The 19,734-nt window shown below is 46.8% G+C and overlaps 1 protein-coding gene across 1 annotated transcript in view; it reads right to left on the reverse strand.

The window, feature by feature from the left end:
* The window catches only part of NOL6 (nucleolar protein 6), an 86,295-nt gene that overhangs the window by 48,725 nt on the left and 17,836 nt on the right, over positions 1-19,734 (reverse strand). The window contains exons 8-18 of the mRNA XM_081319240.1: positions 17,762-17,882; positions 15,060-15,118; positions 14,419-14,520; positions 11,776-11,891; positions 10,466-10,643; positions 9,339-9,461; positions 8,527-8,675; positions 6,488-6,563; positions 4,955-5,095; positions 2,870-2,987; positions 256-410 (exon numbers count right to left, since the gene is read on the reverse strand). Coding sequence (XP_081175366.1) covers positions 256-410; positions 2,870-2,987; positions 4,955-5,095; positions 6,488-6,563; positions 8,527-8,675; positions 9,339-9,461; positions 10,466-10,643; positions 11,776-11,891; positions 14,419-14,520; positions 15,060-15,118; positions 17,762-17,882 — 1,338 coding nt within the window. The remainder of the gene's footprint in view (positions 1-255; positions 411-2,869; positions 2,988-4,954; positions 5,096-6,487; positions 6,564-8,526; positions 8,676-9,338; positions 9,462-10,465; positions 10,644-11,775; positions 11,892-14,418; positions 14,521-15,059; positions 15,119-17,761; positions 17,883-19,734) is intronic.

Raw genomic sequence — 19,734 nt, forward strand, 5'->3', positions numbered from 1 at the left:
GAGAAGTGAGGGAGGTAAAAAAGAAGGAAGGAAAAGAGAGGGAAGGGAAGGGAGGGAGGGAGGGAGGGAGGGAGGGAGGAAGGAAGGAAGGAAGGAAGGAAGGAAGGAAGGAAGGAAGGAAAAGAGGGAAGAAGGGAAGAGAAGTGAGGGAGGTAAAAAGGAAGGAAGGAAAAGAGAGGGAAGGGAAGGGAAGGGAAGGGAAGGGAAGGGAAGGGAAGGGAAGGGAAGGGAAGGAAGGAGCTCCAGGACTATTACCTTATGTATATCAGTGTAGGTGGCGGCTGGCCGGCAGAGCAGATGGTGCTGTTGGTTCAGGACTTCCGCTAGTTGCATCTGGAAAGCCGCTTTGATGCGCTGAATGGCCTCCTTGTTCCGAGGCCACTGGCCGCTTCCCTCCAGCTGGCAAATCACTGGAAGGAGGGAAGGAACACCACCAAGAGAGATCAATCCAAGAGCCACAGGGAGACCATCTCTCAGCCCTGCTGAAGCATCAAACCAAGGACCCCACATTCTCCCGTCTCCCAAAGGCCAGCCCCACCGGGAACAGGGGCAGGTGGTAGACCATCTCTGCCACCAGACCGGAGGCTTTTAATAGCCTTCTCCTCCGTGAATGGACAGGCGGTTCTCGAGTTATGACTGCAATGGAGCCTGGCCATCATAGATGTAAACTCAGGACGGTCATAACACACGTTGCCCGCGGAGAGTCTCCATCCTCCAGGCCACGGTTGTCCCAAAGGTGCCTCCCAAAAGGCAACTGGACTTTCTTGAGGTTTTTTTTCCCCTTTGAAAACGTTACGCTTCTCATCCAAGGAAAACTGAAGTAGCTTCAACGTGTTTGTTTGGGGGGGCGGGGTTGGTTGGTTCCTTTCGTTAAAAAGTTTTGGAGTTTTTGCATTTTAACTTTTGTTTTTTGAATAAAATAAAAATCGGTGGGGCGGGGGGAGACCTTTTATGACCTATTGCTTGCTGTTTATATGTACATGGTGAACTTCTGCACCGGAGACAAATTCCTTGTCCGTTCAATCACACTTAGCCAAAAAAAAATTTTCAATTCAATTCTATTCTACTCTATTCTACTCTAAATTTTCTATATTCTATTTCTTCCTAAAATTTTTCCTATGGGACTGCACTGTACTGTATTCTATTCTATTGTAATCCGTGGAACAACCTGCCTCCAGAAGCTGTGAATGCTCCAACACTGGAAGTTTTTAAGAAGAGACTGCCATAGGGTTTCCTGCCTGAGCAGGGGGTTGGACTAGATGACCTCCAAGGTCCCTTCCTGCTCTATTCTATTCTATTCTATTCTATTCTATTCTATTCTATTCTATTCTATTCTATTCTATTCTATTCTATTCTATTCTATTCTATTCTATTCTAATTAACCAGTGGAACAACCTGCCTCCAGAAGCTGTGAATGCTCCAACACTGGAAGTTTTTAAGAAGAGATTGGACTGCTATTTGTCTGAAATGCTATAGGGTTTCCTGCCCGAGCAAGGGGTTGGACTAGATGACCTCCAAGGTCCCTTCCTGCTCTATTCTATTCTATTCTATTCTATTCTATTCTATTCTATTCTATTCTATTTAACCAGTGGGACAACCTGCCTCCAGAAGTTGTGAATGCTCCAACACTGGAAGTTTTTAAGAAGAGACTGGACAGTCACTTGTCTGAAATGGTGTAGGTTCTCCTGCTTGAGTAGGGGGCTGGACTAGAAGACCTCCAAGGTCCCTTCCAACTACTCTACTCTACTCTACTCTACTCTACTCTATTTTATTCCATTCCATTCCATTCCATTCCATTCCATTCCATTCCATTCCATTCTATTCTATTCTAATTATCCAGTGGAACAACCTGCCTCCAGATGTTATGAATGCTCCAACACTGGACGTTTTTAAGGAGAGACTGGACAGCCATTTGTCTGAAATGCTATAGGGTTTCCTGCCCGAGCAAGGGGTTGGACTAGATGACCTCCAAGGTCCCTTCCTGCTCTATTCTATTCTATTCTATTCTATTCTATTCTATTCTATTCTATTCTATTCTATTCTATTCTATTCTATTCTATTCTAATTAACCAGTGGAACAACCTGCCTCCAGAAGTTGTGAATGCTCCAACACTGGAAGTTTTTAAGAAGAGACTGGACAGCCATTTGTCTGAAATGATACAGAGTTTCCTGCCCGAGCAAGGGGTTGAACTAGATGACCTCCAAGGTCCCTTCCATCTTCTTCTTCTTTTCCTTCTCCTTCTCCTTCTTCCTATTCTACTCTACTCTACTGTACTCTACTCTATTCTAATTAATTCCATTCCACTCTGGTCTACTATTTTTCCACATCAACGTAACAACTTAGAAAGACACCAAGGAACAATGTCTACTCAAAAAAGGGCAACTAAGTGATGGAAAATCTGAGCTAGCTGGCTTCTTAGCAAACCTGCAGGGACAGAAAAGGCCTCAAAGTTCAACTCTCTGTTCAACGACGACACAGGAACCCAAATCAAAGCAACTCAAATTAATCCACTCAGCTACCATGATCTCTCCAGATTAATAGGTGTTGAGGGTCAAGCCATTCTTATCTCTAGATAATTTTACCTCTCCAGATTATGGTTGCTGAGCGTCAAATCATCCTTATCCTTAGATAATTTTTCTAACATTCAACTTGAATCCATGTTCCTGGAACACGGGATTATTAACCCGCGCTTTACATTCTAGGATGAAAGAAAACAGGTCCGATCTTTGGGAACCTCTGATCCCCAAGTCAACATGGTCCCCTCCAATCAGCTCCTTTGCTTCCAGGATCTTCAAAACCAAAAGTCATCCATTTTCAAAACTTACTGGAACTCAACCCAAGAGACAGATTTCCTTGCAAAACCCTTGCCTTTTATTGGGGCCACGTAAGCAGGACACGGTTTTTCCGCCACGGGGAGGAAGGATGCTCGCTCTTTGATCTTGCCATGGAATGCATAGTCTGGTTTCACAGGGACTGGAGGAAAAGTCTAGGAAAGAATAAGAAAAAAAAAAGAATGAAAGTCTTGGGGGAACATGTTATCCTCTCTCTCCTAAACCTTCTTCAGTGTGCTGCAGCTGCCAAAAAAGCCAACACAGGGCTAGGCTGCATTAGCAGAGGGATAGAATCGAGAGCACGCGAAGGGTTAATACCGCTTTACAAGGCCTTGGTAAGGCCACACCTGGAATACTGCATCCAGTTTTGGTCACCACGATATAAAAAAGATGTTGAGACTCTAGAAAGAGTACAGAGAAGAGCAACAAACATGATCAGGAGACTGGAGGCTAGAACATAAAAGGAATGGTTGCTGGAATTGGGTATGTGTAGTTTAACGAAGAGAAGGGTGAGGGGTGACATGATAGCAGTGTTGCAATATCTCAGGGGCTGCCCCAAAGAAGAGGGAGTCAAGCTATTCTCCAAAGCACCTGAAGGCAGGACAAGAAGCAACTAATCAAGGAGAGAAGCAACCTAGAACTAAGGAGAAACTTCCTGACAGTTAGAACAATTAACCAGTGGAACAACCTGTCTCCAGAAGTGGTGAATGCTACAACAATGGAGGTTTTTAAGAAGAGACTGGACAGGCAAGGCAGGTGGAAGGGGAGTGGAGCTGCCCCACGCACCTGCATACCTCATGGTCCCTGCAGCCAGGCCACCCACGCCCCGCCACCTGCCTTGCCTCATCTCATAGCTGCTGCACCGACACGCTGAGAGACTGCCTGCTGTTTCAGCCACAAGCAACCAGACAATGGGAGCCGGCCGTGCAGGCTCCTACTAAACAGGGCTGTTGGTGTTGCTGCCGCTGCGAGGCAGGGCAGGGGAGGCTTGGCTGCAGGGGCCATGAGGTGCATGGGTGTGTGGGGCAGCTCCACCCCCCTCGTCTCACCTTGTGGCAGTGGCACCGGTGCGCTGCGCGGCCTCCTGCCGTGTTGTGGCTGCGAGAAAGCAGACGGTGGGGCACAGTGGGCGGGTGGCCGCGCAGCGCGCCGGTGCCACCGCCACGAGGTGAGGCGAGGCAGGTGGCGGGGTGGGTGGAGCTGCCCCACGCCCTTGCGCACCTCATGGCCCCCCGCAGCCAAGCCACCCACGCCCCGCCTCGCGGCAGCAGCACCTCCAACAACAGAATCCCTGTCCAGCAGGAGCCTGTGTGGCCGACAGCCCACTCCCTCCCACCGTCTGCTTGCTTGTGGCTGCAACGGGGTAGGCAGCCGTGCAGCGCACCGGCGCAGTGGCTGAGATGAGGCAAGGCAGGTAGCGGGACGCTGCAGGGGCCTGAGCTGTGCAGGTCCAGCCGCTAAAAAATTATGCTAGGTCTTATTTTCTGGTTGGGTCTTATTTTGGGGTGGAACAAGATAGTCCCCGCAGAAACAGTGACACCCAACCTGATCTAGGCAGGACAGCCTACCAGCTTGAGAACTTCAACCTGGAGAGGATAATAGCTGTTCGACGGCTTCAGCCTGATGCAAAAGTTCCTGAGATCTCTACCTTCCGGCTTCCTCCCAACATAGGTAGCCCTCGACTTACAGCAGCTCATTTAGTGACCGCTCGAAGTTACAACGGAACTGGGGGGAAAAGGGAGTGACGGCCATTTTTGACACTTACGACCATTGGAGCATCCCCAGGGGCACCTGATCAAAATTTAGATGCTTGGTAACTGGCAGGTACTTACGACCGATATGTCCCGGGGTTTTGCGACCTTCTGACAAACAATGTCAACAGGGAAGCCAAGATTCGCTTAACGACCGTGTTCCTCACTTGACAATGGCAGGGATTCACTTAACAACGGTGGCAAGCAAAGCCGTAAAGTGGGGCCAAACTCACTCAACCAGTGTCTCTGTTAGCAACAGAAGTTTTGGGCTCCACTGTGGTTGTAGGTCAAGGACTACCTGCACCTCCAAAGGCATCTTACAGGGGTCGCCTCCCCCTCCCAGCACCTTCTGCTCGTGGCCCTTAACTCACCTCTGTGTACCGAAGGGCGGGGTGGGCTCCTTGCACCGCCGTCACCGTCAAAGGCAGCCCCTCCAGGTGCCAAAGCTTGCGGCTCAAATCGTCGTAGGAACGGACCAGGCTCACCATCTCTTCCTCGCCGGTCCCTGCAAGCTGCAGGCATGCCAAAGAGCTCAGTCAGCCAAGAAGGGATTCATTAGCACCAAGCCATTTTGGCCAATGCTTCGGTCCCCTTTTTCTCAAAATCCGGAGGAAAAAGACCAGCAAAGGAAAAGGGGGAATTTTCTGGTGGGAAGGGTTGAAAAGTTGATGAGCCTCTTTTTTTAAGGGCTAAATGACAACGATGCACAAAAAGGTAATTTTAGCAAATAATAAAAATAAGCAGGCATCTCGGGGGGTCTCTGAGCCTGGGGGTTTTCTTGTAGATGTTTCATGACCCAGCCAGGTAACATTGTTAGTGCTAGAAGGGAGGGGGGCTCGGGGAGAGGAGGAGGAGGAGGAGGAGGAGGAGGAGGAGGAGGAGGAGGACTGAAGGATCCTTGGTAGTCTTGAGTTTGGCTTTTTTCGTGCAGACATTTAATGACCCAGCAAGGTAACACCATCAGTGCTAGAAGGGAGGAGGAGGAGGAGGAGGAGGAGGAGGAGGAGGAGGAGGAGGAGGAGGAGGAGGAGGAGGAGGAAGAGGAGGAGGAGGAGGAGGACTGAAGGATCCTTGGTACACTTGAGTTTGGCTTTTTTCGTGCAGACATTTAATGACCCAAATAGGTAACACCATCAGTGCTAGAAGGGAGTAGGGGTTTTTCTTTCTGATTATATACACGTAGCTTGCCCTTGTAAACGACAGAAAGAAAATACCAGCCTCCCCCCCCCCCCAACACACAGCAACCCACTTGAACATAAACTGAGCAAAGCCCCCTCCCTTATAGCACTGGCGATGTTACCTATTTGGGTAAGGAAAATTGGGCAAGAAAACCACAAGATACCACAGTCGTCGTCCTCCTCCACCTCCACTCCAGAAACCTCACTCCCTTCTAGCACTGATTATGTTACCTACTTGGGTCATGAAACGTCTGCAAGAAAACAAGGACGTCAAAGAGCACCGGGGACCCCACAGTAGCTTCAGCGCCAAAATTCTGTCACTCTGGCTTTCTTGGACCACTTCATCGAAAGGACACCTTGCCCTCCCCCCCCCCACAAAGATGAAGAAAGGAGAGCTTCAAGGAGAGTTTTTGGAGGGGCAGGGGTGGGGTGTTTAGAGCAGGGGTCTTCAAACCTGGCCCTTTTATGACTTGTGGACTTCAACTCCCAGAATTCCTCAGCCAGGCACGTGTGCCTGGCTGAGGAATTCTGGGAGTTGAAGTCCACAAGTCATAAAAGGGCCAGGTTTGAAGACCCCTGGTTTAGACAGTTATGTTGCGGAGTTATTTTATTTCCCCAGACCATCCCCAGTGGGAAAAGGAGAAGAGAATCTCCTTGGGCAAAGATCTCGAGAGACATTCAGGGATGGCAAAGAAGACAAGGAGAAAAGATGGAATAGGACCTCACCTCGCGCCCCACTTTAATGAGGGGCTCCAGCAGGGCCCCCATGTAAGAGATGGAAGTCTCTGGAACATCCAGGTGCCTGCACAGAAAAAAAAAACCAAAGAAGACCAAGCAGCATTATAAATATTTCTTCTTCCAAGTCCGTTTGCATTCTTCTTGCCTCCTGAACATCCTGTGAAATTGCCCCAATTTAGAGTTGCGTTCAGGCATCCCCCTAAACCAGGGGTAGGCAACCTCGGCTCTTGGATGACTCGTGGACTTCAACTCCCAGAATTCCTGAGTTAGCTGACTCAGGAGTTCTGGCAGTTGAAGTCCACGAGTCATCCAAGAGCCGAGGTTGCCTACCCCTGCCCTAAACAAAAGATACAAAGGTTGGCTTAATGCTAGCTTGGTGCAACCTCTAAAAGCAGCCAAGATGGCTTGTAAACCAAGATTTACAGCTGTGCACGATGATCATTGTGGCGTCTTCAACACACAGTGGTGAAAACTAGCCATGGTTTAGTACAATGGCTGAATATAGTGAACCTCTGCTGGAATTTCAAGGAGAAATGAGAGAGCTGTAGGATGCTTGGTCTTTCTTGAGCTTGGTTGTGCACTGATGAGGTTGCCTAGGTGGGTAATGAAACGTCTGCAAGCAAAACTCAGAGAGCACCAAGAACATCCCAATTCAACCCTGAGCTACAAATATTTTCTTTTATTGGTTTCTCTCTCTAGATTAATATTAGACAAGAATCAAGCAGTAAACAACAGTCTAGTCAAGGCACCACAAAGAACACTCCCACCAACCCTGACAGGGTAAGCTATTAGTATATAAATGGCAAGCAACATCCTTCCCTTCTTGCACTGATGATGTTACCTGGTTGGGTCATGAAACGTCTGCAAGAAAACCACCAAGCTCTGAGCACACCAAGGACCCCACAATTCTCCTTCTCCTCCTCCTCCTCCCCTCTCTCCCTTCTATCACTGATGATGTCACCTAGTTGGGTAATGAAATGTCTGCAGGAAAACAATCAAGCTCAGAGAGCACTAAGCTCCCACAATCCTCCTCCTCCTCCTCCTGCTGTCCAAACACCCCACTTCCTTCTAGCATGGTAACTGATGACGTTACCTAGTTGGGTCACGAAACATCTGCAAAGAAACAACCAAGCTCAGAGAGCACCAAGGACTCCACAGTCCCAACCTGGAGCTACAAATATTCCCTTCCAACCAAACCAGTTGTATCTAAACAGTGAGCAAAACCCACTCTCTTCCTAATACTGATGATGTTGCCTAGTTGGGTCGTGAAACGTCTGCAAGGATGCAACCCAGTTCTGAGAGCACCAAAAACCTCACCATTCGACCAAGAGCTACAAATATTCTCTAGTAAAAAAAAAGGAAGGTCTTAACGTACAGTCTGCATTCAGGAACTCAAGAGCCTTGGTGGAGCAGTGGGCTAATGCCTCCTTAAGTAACACCAGCTGCCTGCAATTAGTGCAGGTTCGCGTCCCACCAGGCTCAAGGTTGACTCAGCCTTCCATCCTTCCGAGGTAGGTAAAATGAGGACCCAGATTGTTGGGGGCAATTAAGCTGACTTTGTAATAATGCCGCTTGGGGTGTGTGTGAAAGCCCTAATAAGCAGGCATATACATAAAATGAAGGCTACTGCTAAGTTTGTAAGCCACCCTGAGTCTTCAGAGAAGGGCGGGATATAAATGGAAAAGAAAGAAAGAAAGAAAGAAAGAAAGAAAGAAAGAAAGAAAGAAAGAAAGAAAGAAAGAAAGAAAGAAAGAAAGAAAGAAAGAAAGAAAGAAAGAAAGAAAGAAAGAAAGAAAGAAAGAAAGAAAGAAAGAAAGAAAGAAAGAAAGAAAGAAAGAAAGAAAGAAAGAAAGAAAGAAAGAAAGAAAGAAAGAAAGAAAGAAAGAATTATCTTGCAGGACTGGGTCCTATCAATTTCCAAGTGTCTGATATTAAAAGTGAGAAGTCAAGTGGTTTCTGAGAAAATAAAGTCTTCTGTTCCATCCTCACGTCTTCCTACAATGGAAGGGTTATCAGAGTCTACTCACAGTTTCAAGATGTGACGTATTATTTGCTCCGGAATAAGACGTTTCTGGCACAGGTTTGCAGCATCCCACAAAACGGCCTCACAGATGACGCCATCTTGGAAACGTCTCAGCTCCGACCTCTCTCCCCAAAATTGCCGAAACTCTAAGGCCTACGGGAACAGACATAAACAGAGGTACGTTCCTCCCATTTCTCGGTGTGTTATCCTTCAACAACTGCGAAGCAATTCAAGTATTTTAACAATTAGAGATTCCATCGGGTCTATAACAGAATAACAGAGTTGGAAGGGACCTTGGAGGTCTTCTAATCCAACTCCTTTACTCAAGCAGGAGACCCTTACAGAATCATAGAATAATAGAGTCAGAAGGGACCTTGGAGGTCTTCTAGTCCAACCCCTTGCTCAAGCAGGATCCTATGCCATTTCAGACAAACGGCTGTCCAGTGTCTTCTGAAAAACCTCCAGTGATGGTCATCCACAATCTCTGGAGGCAAGCCATTCCATTGATTAATTAACAGGGTTGGAAGGGAACTTGAAGGTCTTCTCCTCTGCTCAACTAGGAGACCTTATACCATTCAGGACAGTCTCTTCTTAAAAACTTCCCTGTGTTGGAGCATTCACAGCTTCTGGAGGCAGGCTGTTCCACTGATTAATTGTTCTCACCGTCAGGAAATTTCTCCTTAGTTCTAGGTTGCTTCTCTCCTTGATTAGCTTTCACCCATTATTATTATTATGGTCAAATCTTGCACTGGCTGAGGTTTTTTGATCCAGAGAGAAGAGAAGAGATAGTAATCAGCAGCCCAAGCTGGTTCTCACCTCCTCTTTATCGGCTTCAGGTCCTCGCTCCAAAACACTGGTTGCGAAGTCAAGATTTAGCAACACTCCGAAGGATAAGGAACCCATGTCTTTGTGCTTTGGGGGATCCACATGGATCGACCACTGGGGAAAAAATGATACAGCAAGAGAAAAATTAGCGACGACAGCTAGGAAAAAACAAGAAGCACCTATCAGGTGGCCCTCAAATAGGACCTTTTGAGGACAGCACTGTCATCTTCAGACTGTGGACACTGCAATGGACGACAATATGTCTGAAATGGTATAGGGTTTCGTGCCTGAGCAGGGGGTTGGACTAGAAGACCTCCAAGGTCCCTTCCAACTCTGTTATTCTATTCTATTCTATTCTAATTCTATTCTATTCTAATTCTATTCCTAGTCTAATCTAAATTCCATTCCATTCTTATTCTTACCCTACCCTATTCCTATTCATCCATTCTATTCCTATTCTATTCTATTCCTATTCTACTCTATTCTAGTCTTATTTCTATCCTATCCTACCCTATTATTCCTATTATTCCTATTCCATTCCATTCCATTCTATTCCTAATCTATTCTATTTTATTCTATTCTATTCTATTCTACTCTATTCTAGTCTTATTCCTATTCCATTCCTATTCTATTCTACTCTATTCTAGTCTTGTTCCTATCCTACCCTATTCCAGTCCAGTACATTCTATTCCTATTCCATAACCTGCAAAGTAAACTTCAATATAATATTCTGAATCCTTAGAAGCCAGGAGCTTTGTCGTTAAGTGAATCTGGCTTCCCCATTGTCTTTGTCACATGACCCCAGGACAATGCAACCATCATAAATACAAGTCACGTGCCAGGCGTCTGAATTTTGATCACGTGATGTCACGGGTTGCAAATGTGAAAACCGGTCGGCCCCCAGTCACTTTTTCAGTGCTGCTGCAACTTCAAAGGGTCACTAAAATGAACGGTCGTAAGTCGAGGACTACCCCCGTGTGTGATCTTGTGACAGTTTGGCACCGATAGATGGCCAATATGTGAAGGGCCGTGAATTAAGTGATAATTAAAAGGACCACACAATCCTAAACTCTGGGTTCTTTTAGCAGGCCGGGCAAATAAGTTTTTGCTGAAGTTACCGGATGGCTCTGAGGCAACTGATGAGCCAGGAGCACCAACCGGCGGGCCAGTCCGCGCTCCAGGAGGCCGAGGAAGAACGGGAGGACGGCGGCCACGTAATTCCCACCACGGTCCATCAACGCGTTGAGGAGCTGCATCTTCTTGCAAGCTGCCTGGAGTTTGGAGACGTGACGGAGGCTGAAGGACAGGAAGGAGAGCCGTGAGTGACACGCAGGAAGCTTCTCACAGAGCAAACAGACGAGCAGCTTGGAGGGCGAGGGGGCTCACAAGGAAGCAGATTAAAAATCTGTGTAAAGCAAAATATGGATCTACAGATCTGTCTAGATCTGTATCTGTAGGCCTGCAGTCTTCGAGAAGTCTTAGGCTTCAACTCCTAGAATCCCCAGGGGGCGTGACTTTTTATCACCAGAAAAAATAGCCCATTTTTTTCCACTTTCTCTATTATTTCTCTCTCCTACTTGTCTATCCATCTATCTATGTATCTCTGTATCTATCTCCTTATCTATCTATCTTCCTCTCTCTTATATATATCCTTCCATCTTTATCTTCCTACCTTTCATCCATCCATCCATTCATTCATCCAACCTACCATCTTTCTTTATATCCATCCATCTCTATCTTACCTTCCTACCATCCTATCTACCTTCCTTTCATCCATCCATCCATCCTACCTACCATCTTTCTATATATCCATATAGATAGATAGATAGATAGATAGATAGATAGATAGATAGATAGATAGATAGATAGATAGATAGATAGATAGATAGATAGATAGATAGATAGATAGATGCACATTTTTGGGTCTTTTCCTGTGTAAGATTGATAGCGTCTTGGCGACATTTTGACGAGGTCCCAGCCTGAAGATGATGAGTGGGACCTCGTCGAAACATCGCCAAGACACTATCAATCTTACACAGGAAAAGAAGATCCAAATACGCCAAGACCTACATACATACATACATACATACATACATACATATATATCCAACTCTATCTTCCTACCTATCATCCATCTATCTATCTATCATCTATCTATCTATCTATCTATCTATCTATCTATCTATCTATCTATCTATCTATCTATCTATCTATCTATCATTCAATCCCTATGCTTTCTTTCCCCGCCTTTCAAACCCAGCAAGCCCTCCAAACAGTATGGACTAGAAACTTTTGGTTTGTTTGTTTTAAATGGTGGGAGGAGAGATAATATCCTTTTTTTGCCCCATGCCTGCCTGCCTGCCTGCCTTGATAACAGTGGAAAACAATCCGTCCCTCCGTGCCAGCCATTCTTTTGCAAGCCACCTACTGAAAGACATGATCAAAGGTCCGGATCAGAGGCTTGGGGGTCATAAAGAGCAACTGAAACCCATCCACTGTTTTATCATCCAGAATCTCCATCGACTGCCTGGCTTCAAACTGGACCTAAAGAACAACAAAAGACACATACGTGTTAAGTGAGTACGGGGAGTCTGAGACTTACGACCATGTTGTTGTTAGTTGCGAAGTTGTGTCCGACCCATCGCGACCCTATGGACAATGTTCCTGCAGGCCTTCCTGTCCTCTACCATCTTCTGGAGTCCATTTAAGCTCACGCCTCCTGCTTCAGTGACTCCATCCAGCCACCTCATTCTCTGTCGTCCCCTTCTTCTATTGCCCTCGATCTTTCCCAGCATTAGGCTCTTCTCCAGTGAGTCCTTCCTTCTCATTAGGTGGCCAAAGTATTTGAGTTTTAGTTTCAGGATCTGGCCTTCTAAAGAGCAGTCAGGGTTGATCTCCTCTAGGACTGACCGGTTTGATCGCCTTGCAGTCCAAGGGACTCGCAGGAGTCTTCTCCAGCACCATAGTTCAAAGGCCTCGATTCTTTGGCGCTCAGCCTTTCTTATGGTCCAGCTTTCACTGCCATACATTGCAACTGGGAAGACCATAGCCTTGACTATACGCACTTTTGTTGGCAGGGTGATGTCTCTGCATTTTAGTGTGCTGTGTAGACTTGCCATGGCTTTCCTCTCCAGGAGCAAGCGTCTTTTAATTTCTTGGCTGCAGTCCCCATCTGAGGTGATCTTGGAGCCCAGGAAAATAAAATCTGTCACTACCTCCATTTCTTCCCCATCTATTTGCCAGGAATTGAGAGGGCCGGTTGCCATGATCTTGGTTTTCTTAATGTTGAGTTTCAACTCAAGTTACGACCATAACTGAGCCCAAAGGTTTTGTTGCTAAGTGAGACATTCATTAAATGAGTTCTGCCCCATGTTACGGCCTTTCTCGTCACAGTTGTTAAGGGAATCACTGCAGTGATTCTGTGACACTGCAACGGTCGTAAATGTGAGTCGGTTGTCCAGCATCTGAATTTTGGTCACGTGACCACGGGCATGTTGCAATGTTCTAAGTCACATTTTTCAGTGCTGTTGTAGCTTCGAACAGTCAGTAAGTGAACTGTAGGAAGTCGAAGACTGACAGGAAAAACAGGCTTCTTGGCTGAGGGCACTTTTTCTTTCCTGAAATCATCTAAAGGTCTTTGCAGACCAAACGAGCTGGGCAGCAATTAATAAGTCCCTTATGAAATTGTACAGGTGGTCCTCGACTTACAACCATTCGTTTAGTGACCATTCAAAGTTACAAGGGCCCTAGAAAAAGTGACGTGTGGCCGTTTTTCACACAACCGTGGCAGCACGTTTGGTCATGGGATCAAAATTCAGACACCCGGCAACTGACTCATATTTATGACCGTCGCAGCATCCCAGAAAGGGGGGTGGGGTGGGGTGTCACATGTTCCCTTTTTTGCAACCTTCGGACAAGCAAAGAGTCAGCGGGATTCACTTCACAACCGTGTGACTAACTTAACAACTGTGGCGAGAAAGGTGGTGAAATGGGGCAAAACTCACTTTATAAATGTCTCACTTTAGCAAACGGAAATGTTGGGCTAAGTTGTGGTCGTAAGTCGAGGGCAATGTTGTAGACCTATCTAGTTCTGTAACAGAATCCAATCTCGGGACAGAGTGTGGAGTCTTTCAAACTCTCCACTTAGCAGCTACTACCGTGTTTTCCTGAAAATAAGACCAGGACTTATTATTATTATTTTTTTGGCCTCTAAAAGAGGCACCAGGTCTGATTTTCGGGGTAGGCCTTACTTCACCTCTGGCAATGACAGCCCCACCCAGCCGGTCCACTTCTTCCTGGGACAAAGTTCTGCAGCTGCATTCGGGCCTGCATTTCGCAGTCAGGCTTTTCCAGAAGGCCTCTGCAGACAAGTACCGAGCTATGGATTCAATAGCTCAGTCCTCAGCTGCAGGTCTCTTGCAGAACCGAGCTATGGCTTGAATCCATAGCTCGGTCCTCAGCTACAGTGGCCTTCTTGGAAAGGCCTCTTGACTGCGAAATGCAGGCCTGGCTGCAGAAGACGCTGCAGAAGAAGTGGGCCGGCGAGGCCTGGCTGCAAGGTAAATGGGTGTGGGGAGGGTGGGGCAGCTCTCCACACCAGCCTGATTTTGAGGTGTGTGCCTCGCCCCAAAATTAGGGATTTTTGGGATAGGGCTTATATTAGGCCCACCCCCAAAAATCAAGCTAGGGCTTATTGTTGGTGTAGGCCAAGAGTAGGCAACCTTGGCTCTTTTATGACTCATGGACTTCAACTCCCAGAATTCCTGAGCCAGCATGGGGTAACTATGGCCCCTTCATGACTCGTGGACTTCAACTCCCAGAATTCCTCAGCCAGCGTGAGGGAACGATGACTCGTGGACTTCAACTCCCAGAATTCCTGAGCCAGCATGGCTCAGCATGGAAACCTCTCCCTTTTCCCTCAGCATGGCTGGCTCAGGAATTCTGGGAGTTGAAGTCCACGAGTCATAAGAGAGGCAAGGTTGCCTACCCCTGGTGTAAGCCTTACATTAAGGGAAACACGGTACCTCCTGGTAACCTACTCCATGCAGAACTTCCCCCCTCCCCTATTTACCTGCTTGTAAGTGTTGGCAGTCATATCCGCACACAGGTTCACCAGTCCAGAAGAGTCTACAAACACCACTTGGAACGCTTGGTGGAAGTCCGTCAGGGAAGGCTAAAAGAAAATTAAAAGCTTCAAGACTGCACAGACGGTCTTCATTAAAATACAAGCGGCAGGTTCTAAGGAACCAAGCCATCATTCAGGAGAAGTGCATCTCACGCTCACAGTAAAACAGAGGTTGGCACAAAGGGCTGTCCTCCACTTCATATCTCCATTATGAATTCCCTTTGATGCAATGATTAAGATTCAATCTCTGAATTCCAGGCAAAGTCTAGAATAATACTTCCAATTTCAGCCAACAACAGCCGGGCCCGACAGAGTCTTCCTCGCCCAAGTCATTCCAGAGGCTTCCCAGATTATAGAAAAACTTGAATTTCTCCACTTCCGTAAGATACTTTAACTACAATAGCGCTGGCTGCCCCACATTAACTTACAATAGCATTAGCACCCAGACTGAACCGAGCTGCAACTTTAAGGAAATGCCAACTTGCTCCCTATTCAAAGGGCAGATTCTCATCCTATTGAATAAGAAGCTTAAAATGTGATTTTTTCCATCTTAATACAGCAGTAAATAATTCAAAGGTCTCTCTTACCAGACTGGGCTCCGTGTCATTTGACAGGCTGATTCCAGATGTAGTGAGATCTGTAGTAGCTGGGAAGGAAGAGTTAAAAAAGAGAATTAATCACTTTGGACAGGAGTCCCCATTTTATATCCTTATGCAGGTAGTCCTCGACTTACGTCCACAACTGAGGCCTAAATTTCTGTTGTTGAAACAGTTATTCAGCTTTGCCCCATTTTACGACCTTTCTTGCCACAGTTGTTAAGTGAATCCCTACGGCTGCTAAGTTAGTCACACGGCTGTTAAGTGGATCCGGCTTCCCCATTGACTTTGCACGTCAGGAGGTGGCAAAAAGGGGGAACACGTGACCCCGGGCCCCTGCATCCGTCATAAATACGAGTCAGTTGCCAAGCGTCCGAATTTTAATCACGTGACCACGGGGACGCTGCAATGGTCATAAGTGTGAAAAACGGTCATTCATAAGTCATTTTTTCCAGTGTCATTGTAACTCTGAACAGTCGCTAAATGAGCTGTTGTAAGTTGAGAAGTACCTGTGCCGAACAAGCCACTGGACTACAAGTTCCATACGTCATGGGGATGATGGGAGTTAACTTTGGTGGAAGAATGTACATCTTGAAGGATCTCTTTACTGCCACGTTTATTGGGATCCCAGTAATAATGGGAAGGTGAAGTGCAAAAAGTGGGTCCGGTCACCAGGCTGGCTTTGGAAGGAGAGTTTGGGGGCTGCTTAACTGTGATATTCTTACTGGAGCCATTTCCCTCTGCAAACTGGAAGGGCCACCATGGCTTTTAAAAGTATACTTAAAAGTACATTTTGTTTTTAAAGTAAGGATAGATATCAAAAGAGAGAGGGAGAGAGGGAGGAGGGGAAGGATGGAAAGATAGAAGGGAGGGACAGGAAGGGAGGGAGGGAGGGAGGGAGGGAGGGAGGGAGGAAGGAAGGAAGGAAGGAAGGAAGGAAGGAAAAGGAAAGAGAAGGGAGGGAGGGAGGGATGAAAAGACAGAAGGGACAGGAACGGAGGGACAGGAAGGGAGGGTGGAAGGAAGGAAGGAAAGAGAGAAGGGAGGGACAGGAAGGGAGGGAGGGAGGAAGGAAGGAAAGAGAGAAGGGAGGGAGGAGGGGAAGGAAGGAAAGACAGAAGAGACAGAAAGGAAGGGAGGAAGGAAAGAAAAGGAAAGACAGGAGGGAGGGAGGAAGGAAGGAAAGAGGGGAAGGAAGGAAAAAGAGAAGGGAGGGACAGGGAGGGAGGGAGGGAAGAAGGAAAAGGAAAGTCAGAAGGGAGGGAGGGAGGAAAAGACAGAAGGAAGAGACAGAAAGGGAGGGAGGGAGGAAGGAGGGGAAGGGAGGAAAGAGAGAAGGGAGGGACAGGAAGGGAGGGAGGGAGGAAGGAAGGAGGGGAATGGAGGAAAGAGAGAAGGGAGGGGGGGAGGAAGGGAAGAAGGAAGGAAGGGAAGGAAGGGAAGAGAGAAGGGAGGAAGGGAGGGAAGGAAGGAAAGAGAGAAGGGAGGAACAGGGAGGGAGGGGGGAGAAAAGAAGGAAAAAGAAAGAAGGGAGTGAGGGACAGGTAGGAAGGGAAAGATGAAAGGAAGGAAGGTTAGGAAAGTCAGAAGGGAGGGAGGGAGGGAGGGGGAAAGGAAGGAAAAGGAAAGACAGGAGAAGAGACAGGAGGGACAGGAAAGGAGGGAGGGAGGAAGGGAAAGAGAGAAGGGAGGGACAGGGAGGGAGGGAGGGAGAAAAGAAGGAAAAGGAAAGGCAGAAGGGAGGGAGGGAGGGAGGGACAGGTAGGAGGGGAAAGATGAAAGGAAGGGAGGGAGGGGGGAGGGGGGGAAGGGAGGCCCACAGCTAGTCAGGCTCCTCTGAACTACATTATATCTGCCAAAGGATTCGTTTCTCTAGATTCCCATGTAGGTTCTTTATTCTCACATTTAGGTATTTTCCTGCCGCCCCTTCTTACATCGAGAATCTGAGCATTTCAGAGAAAATTGCATACTCCCTCTTCTTCCCAGAGGGAAAATTAATAATAATAATAATAATAATAATAATAATAATAATAATAATAATAATAATAATAATAAGAAGAAGAAGAAGAAGAAGAAGAAGAAGAAGAAGGAGGAGGAGGAGGAGGAGGAGGAGGAGGAGGAGAACACTCATTCCTCTGCTGATTCCATCTGAGATTTGGCCCCACGCCTGAAGAGTTGCAGATCAGACCCAAAGAATCCAGAATTCCCCATTTAGCATCAGGCACCGGCTTGGTCCGAACATCACAACGTTCCTGGCAACTTATGTTTATGTTTATTGGACTTATATACCGCCCTTCTCCCGTAGGACTCAGGGCGGTTCACAAGGAATTTAAAATAACAATACAAATTACAAATGTTAAGAACAATTAAAATAATTAAATTTAGTCCTTGAATAAAATAAAACCCCTGTTAAACTCCAATTAAAACCCAATTAAAATAAAATTACAATTAAAATTCTCAGTCCTGGGCGGAAAGCTCAAAGAGCCAGGTCTTCAGGTCCCGGCGGATTGAACGAAGGTCAGGGGCAGTCCTGAGCTCTACGGGCAGCTGGTTCCAAAGGGCAGGCGCACCCACAGAGAAGGCCCTCCCCCTGGGTATTATCCGCCGGCAGTCTTTTGCCGGCGGTACCCTGAGAAGGCCCTCCCTGTGGGAGCGCACAGGACGAAGGGAGCTTGATGCCAGCAGCAACTTACCTAAGAAATGGAGAGCATTGCGCAGCACCTGGTACCCACTCATCATTTTGCTGATCTTGTGAGTGGCCAAGAGGTGTCCCACCAGCATGGATGCAATGAAGCCGTTGAAACATCCCAGACCCTGGAAGAAAGTTGAAAGTCAACACAAACACACGCCTTCCCCTCCACAGCCAAAAAATGCATAAAAAGAACTGAGAAAAAGAACTGGGACCTAATGCTTCTGTTTAGTACAACTTATTTGCATAGAACACAAACTGAACTCAACTTTCGACAGGTAGATCACCTCTTCCCTTTTTCCTCTCTACAATTCCTCATCCAGAGTAGCTGCCAAAAGAACCAAATTAGCGCTAGGCTGCATTAACAGAGGGATAGAATCAAGATCACGTGACGTATTAATACCACTTTACAAGGCCTTGGTAAGGCCACACTTGGAATACTGCATCCAGTTTTGGTCACCAGGATGTAAAAAAGATGTTGAGGCTCCAGAAAGAGTACAGAGAAGAGCAACAAAGATGATTAGAGATCTGGAGGCTAAAACATATGAAGAACGTTTGCAGCAATTGGGTATGTCTAGTTCAGGGGTAGGCAACCTCGGCTCTTTTATGACTCATGGACTTCAACTCCCAGAATTCCTGAGCCAACCAAGCTGGCTCAGGAATTCTGGGAGTTGAAGTCCATGAGTCATAAAAGCCGAGGTTGCCTACCCCTGGTCTAGTTTAACGAAGAGAAGGGTGAGGGGTGACATGATAGCAGTGTTCCAATATCTCAGGGGCTGCCCCAAAGAAGAGGGAGTCAAGCTATTCTCCAAAGCGCCTGAGATCAGGACAAGAAGCAACGGATGGAAACTAGTCAAGGAGAGAAGCAACCTAGAACTAAGGAGAAACTTCCTGACAGTGAGAACAATTAACCCGTGGAACAACCTGCCTCCGGAAGCTGTGAATGCTCCAACATTGGAAGTTTTTAAGAAGAGACTGGAGAGCCATTTGTCTGAAATGGTATACGGTTTCCTGCCTGAGCAGGGGGTTGGACTAGATGACCTCCAAGGTACCATCCAACTTTATAATTATTATTCTTATTGTTATTAGTGGGGTCCCTGCTGCCCTCTGAACTTGGTTGAAGGCATTTCATTTATTTATTTATTTTATTTTAATCCCATTTATATCCCGCCCTTCTCCGAAGACTCAGGGCGGCTTACAATCTAAGCACAAATCAAATGTGCTTAGCAATAGCCTTCATTCTATGTATATGCCTGCTTATTAGGGCTTTCGTCCCCCTCCCAGCGGCATTATTACAAAGTCAGCTTAATTGCCCCCAACAATCTGGGTCCTCATTTTACCTACCTCGGAAGGATGGAAGGCTGAGTCAACCTTGAGCCTGGTGGGATGCAAACCTGCAATAATTGCAGGCAGCTGGTGTTACTTAAGGAGGCATTAGCCCACTGCTCCACCAAGGCTCTTCATTACCCAACTAGGACACATCATCAGTCCTTGGAGGGAGTGGAGACAGGTCGAATCACTTCTCTATAAACAGAGAGCAAATCCCGCTCCTTCTGTCTGGAATAGGGATAGGGATAGGGATAGGGATAGGGATAGGGATAGGGATAGGGATAGGGATAGGGATAGGGATAGGGATAGGGATAGGGATAGGGATAGGATAGGATAGGATAGGATAGAATAGAATAGAATAGAATAGAATAGAATAGAATAGAATAGAATAGAATAGAATAGAATAGAATAGAATAGAATAGAATAGAATAGAATAGAATAGAATAGAATAGAATAGAATAGAATAGAATCTGGAAGGGACCTTGGAGGTCTTCTAGTCCAGCCCCCTGCTCAAGCAGGAGAACCTGTACCATTTCAGATAAATGACTATCTAGTCTCTTCTTAAAAACCTCCAGTGATGGAGCATCCACAATTTCTGAAGGCAACTTCTGCTCCACTGGTTGATTGTCCTCCCTGTTAGGAAGTTTC

The sequence above is a fragment of the Vipera berus genome, assembly GCF_964194415.1.
Source record: "Vipera berus genome assembly, chromosome: 2".
NCBI classification, from domain to species: Eukaryota; Metazoa; Chordata; class Lepidosauria; order Squamata; family Viperidae; genus Vipera; species Vipera berus.